The 5,782-nt window shown below is 33.7% G+C and overlaps 1 protein-coding gene across 2 annotated transcripts; it reads right to left on the reverse strand.

The window, feature by feature from the left end:
* Nucleotides 1-234: 234 nt before the first annotated feature.
* LOC114397572 lies at nucleotides 235-5,345 on the reverse strand. 2 transcript variants are annotated; one of them, XM_028359671.1, is made up of 5 exons: nucleotides 5,096-5,345; nucleotides 4,775-4,902; nucleotides 2,394-3,231; nucleotides 1,361-1,900; nucleotides 235-1,148 (listed from the first exon to the last, which is right to left on the reverse strand). In XM_028359671.1, the coding sequence occupies exons 3-5, from the start codon at nucleotides 3,219-3,221 to the stop codon at nucleotides 1,041-1,043; spliced, it is 1,476 nt and encodes a 491-aa protein (XP_028215472.1). In that variant the 5' UTR covers nucleotides 3,222-3,231; nucleotides 4,775-4,902; nucleotides 5,096-5,345; the 3' UTR covers nucleotides 235-1,040. The 2 variants fall into 2 exon arrangements, with proteins under 2 accessions (XP_028215472.1, XP_028215473.1); XM_028359672.1 differs by lacking the exon at nucleotides 4,775-4,902.
* Nucleotides 5,346-5,782: the final 437 nt, after the last annotated feature.

The following is a 5,782-nucleotide window of genomic DNA, read 5'->3' on the forward strand; positions in this document are numbered from 1 at the left end:
TATGAACAATATAATGTTTTATAAATATTGATTTTTAAAAATATTCTTACTATTATATATAAAAATATCCTTATTGTTTTTGAATTTGATTTTTTTTTTAATTTTTTTTCAAGACTTAAAAATTAGACAATTTTTTAATAATCCAACCCAATAATCAACCCAATTCAATCCAATCAAAGTTGGATTAGACTGACAAAATAAAATAGTATATATCTAATTTAATCCAATCCAACCTAATTAAGTTTAATTAAAATTCAATCTAATCCAAGTCACTTACACCCCCATTGAATACCCATTGTATCAAGTTAAACATTTAGACTGGACAATTGAATGAAAAAGAAAGAAATACAATAGTCTTAAGCAAAATGGACAAAAAAAAAAATACTTGGCCACAAAACCAGGCCTAATTGAGGTTCCAGTCACCAAATTTATGCATGCTAGAAAAGAAAAGAATAAGCAACACCTTACCGAATTTTCTAAATAGAGCATAAATGAGATTGGTCTATAGCTTTATCCAGGAGCCATGGTCTGCATCCTCTGCACAACAATCAATATTCAAATATTTGCCAAGTCTGCAGTTCAGTTCTCAGCATTTGAACCTGCACATAAAGGCTCACCAAAGTAATATTAAAATGTGAACAATATCAAAATATGTAGAGCGATCATCTTTACCATTGCAGGGTGAGGTGGTGGCAATTTCTAGTGTGGAAGACATTTACATCAAATGAAGAGACATAATGAGGGAAGAGGTCTATTCCTGTAGTCATAAGAAGCAAGTGCTTGCATGATTGGAAACGGAAGTCAGAATATGGAAAATGGAGAGAAAAATAATACATATTTCCCATAATATCTAGATATTTGAGGCTATACATACAAGTGAAAAATTTCCTGGGACATTTATTCATTAAAAGTCGAAACTATATGAATATTTTGATAACTATGTATGTACATGGGTGGAAATGTTAGTGGCCAGACCTATAAGACTCACTCTATAGTAATCTACTAAGTAACTATGCCAACCAAACAAAAATAGCTGATCCCTAAATAGTAATTGTTTCATGAGGTCTGCACTTCTTAATCCTGATATTCATACTGCCATTCTTTATGCTTCCACCACCCAAAAGTTGACAGCAATGCCTACGGGGTACCTGGTTCAGTACGGCCAAATCAAATGATCAATTTAAATGCCATTTGTTAAACTCCAATTTAGATGGAATTCAAAGCTATTCGAGTACATTACTATCATGGCAAGCTAAGAAGTTCTAAAATCAAAATCCAATGATGTATTGATGTTTTTGTCTTAATTGTATGTGCACGCATGTGTGTGTGGAGAGAGAGGGAGAGAAAGAGAGAGAGGTACATTCTTCCAATATTCTGGATCCAGCTTCAAGGCAGAAACTCTAATTCTTTGCACTTCCTCATTATTAGTGCCTTCTCTGTTGCACTTTGCTTCCTTGCCTTCATGTCTCTTGTAGATAGTGATACTTCCACTTTTTCCCACCTTTGTAGCCTGATCCAGGAAAAACCTAGCTGGCTGCTGGCACGGGTCAGAGCTCATAGGTCGAGTATTGAATATGAAGGGACCATCCTTCCAACTTCGCCAAGTCTGAAATGTCTGCAATGGCATCTGCAAGTCTGCTGCTATCAACAATTTTGTATAGATTTGTATAGTGTAACCCCATGAAATAGATATTGACCATCTACGCTTATGATCATAGCATATACTTTGCTGCACTATCCGGGCAGGGTCAATGTGGTATGCACTGATGAGCTTTTTCATTGAGTGTAATTGAGTCTGGTTGGGAAAGAAGGGGCTCAATTGGTCAAGGTGATGGAGTGATACAAGTGGTACCAAGGGGTGAGCTGCTAGAAAACCATATGGATTTCCTCTTATGTCAAACTGAAAGAAATGAACAACAAAAAAAACCAAAATTATTATACATGGATAGGTCCAAAGACTTTGCATCCAAGCTGAATTTACTAAATTTGAAACATGCAACATGATTCCTTGTTCATTCCGTATATAACAACAGTCAAAAGATTTGAGTTGCATCTAGGCTGATATTACAAGGAGTTTAATTTTTATGCATTGTCAGTGACAAGATTTTTTACCTTGTCAAAATCAGAAATCATGCTAAAAATGACCTTTAAAGGTAGTTATTGTAAAAGTCAACAAAATTAGCATACATGACAAATTGACAATGTTTGATTGGCTAACAATGTAAAATCCCTTTACACTACTGTATGTTCTATTTACTTTATTGCTAAACTTCCAAGCTTTGTAGTACATGGATGTTATGCAGGAGGGGAGTGAGGGGAAATTGATCAAACTATGCATATCAGTAGTATATTCCAAAAACTACACAAATGGAACAAGTGGAAACAGAGTATACCTGGTGGAATCCATTTTCTCTGGTAAGGGGCACCCCAATTTCATGAATACAGGCCCAGACTCTTTGATCAGAACCATAAAAATAGAAGTATCTACTTAGACAACCATCCATTATTTTGGCTAGTTGAGCTGCTAATGCATAACTGATTGCAAATCCACCACCACCAAATGCCATGTTATAAGAATGCATCACATCTTGTTCCACACTCTCAGAATTCCCACCAATATAATACATTTCATTGTGATCATATTTTCCTAACACAGTAACCAAGTTCTCAGTAAAGAACACGGTATCATCATCTCCCATCACAAACCACCTGACATTTGGCAAACCAAGTTTAAAGCTCTCATAAACTATCCGAGCTATCCGAACAGCAGATGCTGAGTGCACGTGCTTGAACCGAGTCCAGCCCCGTGAGATTTGATAAGGTGGTACTAATATGTCACTGTGCAAAATCTTAGGCTTCTTGTCAAGCCAAACATAACCTCTAGTGGTGTTAGGATCCCACCATAGTTTAGTGTAGTTGCTACGGCCATGCCACGTGTTTGCTGATCCAGCAATGCCAAATTGAAGATGTGAGATGTTTGTTGGTCTGTTGTCAATGACTGAAGTATTCTGGACGGCGCGAATATGCTCAGGTAACGGGAACCACCGGTCTGGTTTAGAGAATGCTGAGTGGAGAGCAAGTGATATGGATGCAACAAGACACACAAGAATGCCAAACCTTATTAAGAGTATAACCATATCACCAAGTTTTTCTGGGACAAAACAGAATTTGTATACTTTAAGGGGAGATTCATGACAAGACTCCAAGCGAGTGTGATTCATCTTCTTCTCCCTGTTACATTTGAAATAACTCATAAGCAAGAATTTTGACATGAGTTGTAACAAATCATAGAACTTTCAATTGATCGAAGTTACTATATGAAACAATTCAATTACATTGCTACTAAGGATGCTTTAAGTCATGAAAAGATGCACCAAGTTTTATTGAGCAAAAGAGAATCCTTAACCCTGAAGAAGTTATAAACCATATTTTATTCAAACCATTACCCAGAATAAGCCAAACTGAGGTCCTTTTCTAAATCCATTATTTTCATATACCTAATCCATCATACGTGTAAAGCATTAGACTGTCTTACTTTCATTTCAGACCTATGGCCCCTCAAAATTGCTCAACTAAATGCCTGTTAAACATATCTTCTACAACTAAACATTTATTGAATAAGGTACAAGTGAAAACGGTGCAATCCATTTGATTCGTTCCCTATAAATTTTCATTCTTAGATCGTTTAAACAGCTTACCTTCCATATCACATAAACTATGCTACTGTTATAAATTCTTCTGTATAAAAGAAGAAACAGAACGAGGATTCAGAAAATTTTCCATCGCATTTTATATAAAAGTAAGAAACATGTTCTTCATACAACAACTCATAACCTAAAAACATTACACTAACAAATTTTAAAAACATGTTATTCATACAACAACTCATAACATGTTTTTCTCTATCATATGATCATATCATTTATTTATTAGATTTCATAATTCTCTTTCTTTCTCTCTTTTATTTCTAAAAATTTAATGTTTTAATTTTAAATTTTTTTTAAGCAATCTCTACAAAATACTGTTCAAATTATTTGTTTAAGAGCACTTACGAGTTACGACCCTTTTGAACCTACAGTTCTACACGCCGAAGCTTACTCTAATGCAATGAAATTCAATTGACCCAAAAAAATAAATACAATCTCGTACCTTCTTAACCAAAAAAACCTTCTGCGCTATTAAATGGCAATCAAAATCGCATCACATACCATTATCAAAAAAAAATATTGACCAGAAAAAAAATCAAATCACATAATTAATTAAAATCCATAACTATAATCACCTCCAGTTTGAAGTTGACATGAGAGGAAATTTAAGCTGAAATTCCTTCGTTATCTTATTTTGTTTTATATATTTTTCCGCTAAAAATTGCTTGATTGTTTATATGATAAATAAATAGAACTGTATTCTACTGAGAAAAAAATATATCGGGAATAAGACAGAGCAAGTAATATTTTTTTGGGGGGTTAACATAACAGGAAAGAGTTATTCCCTTTAATTTTAAAATGTATTTCTGAGATTCAAGTACAAAAATAAATAAATAAAATTAGTTATCACGTTAAACTTGAAATAAAGCTCAATAAATTTCATCCTCTTCCTCCAAAAAAACTGTTCAATAAATTTAAAATAGAAAGAAGTAAAAGTAAAATTGTATTGATGATAATTTTATCTTATGTTCCAAAATAGACATGGGGAGAGAGAGAAGTAGAATTCCAACAATTGCAGAAAACAGAAGAGGAAAAAAAAAACCTTCAAACATTCAGAGTCGTCATACCTCAGTTTAACGATCAAATTCAAACACTTCTTTTCTTTTCCTTTACTTTCGGTTTGTTATATGGTTCTGCTACTCCTCTTTGCATCAAGTTATATTTTTTTAACTGCAACCTGTTCTGGTTCTTATTCCTGGACAATTCCCAGGAATGAACAGAGGAACAAAGTTAAAAAAGAAAAAAAAAACCACAAAAATAATATCAAAAAAATAAAAGGTGCAAACTTTGACATAAAAGAACGATCATGAATGATAGAAAAAAGAATGATCCTGAAGAAGATTAGAAAGAAAATTAGAAGAATTGATGCACAGAGATTTTCATCGTACTCAATCAGCACAAGAGGGTAGGTTCCTCATCATTCAACAGAAATCTCCTTCTCCTTCTCCTTCTCCTTCTCCTTCTTTATTTTTCCCTTTTTTATGGATATTTGTTGCTGATTTTGTTATGGTGCAGATTCCTCATACTATGTCTGAAATCATGATTCGCTATTCACATTGCATTTAAAGGAGAACATCGTACATTTACACAGAAGAAGAGAGGGTGGGGGGTGCAAGCGAATGACACAATTTTTTTGTCGGGACCTTAAGAGGTCGGTTTATGGAACATCATGGTCATGTGCCATATATGCTCCCATGCATCATCATGCATTCATAGGAATACACACATTCATAGAAATTTGTTTGAAAAGGTTGTTCTTCTACTTGTCTTTTTTTTTCCTTATTTTATTCAGAATAAATATAAAAAAAAAAAGTTAAAAAGTTGTATTTTCCACCACTAACAATAGATGGCACATATTCTTTCTAACAGATAAAAGATTGCTTTGTGGTATCGGCGGTGGTAATGATGCCCAAATGTCAATTTCAATAACTTTACCCAACCTGCCTCTTAATCTAACATCCACCCATAATAAACACATTTCATAGTGTTAAAATATATACCACACAAAGTGCATGCTCCATTTAAATCTAGACAAATAAAACTTTCGATTAAATATGGTACTTTTTAATAAGTTA

The sequence above is a fragment of the Glycine soja genome, chromosome 18, assembly GCF_004193775.1.
Source record: "Glycine soja cultivar W05 chromosome 18, ASM419377v2, whole genome shotgun sequence".
Lineage (NCBI taxonomy): Eukaryota > Viridiplantae > Streptophyta > Magnoliopsida > Fabales > Fabaceae > Glycine > Glycine soja.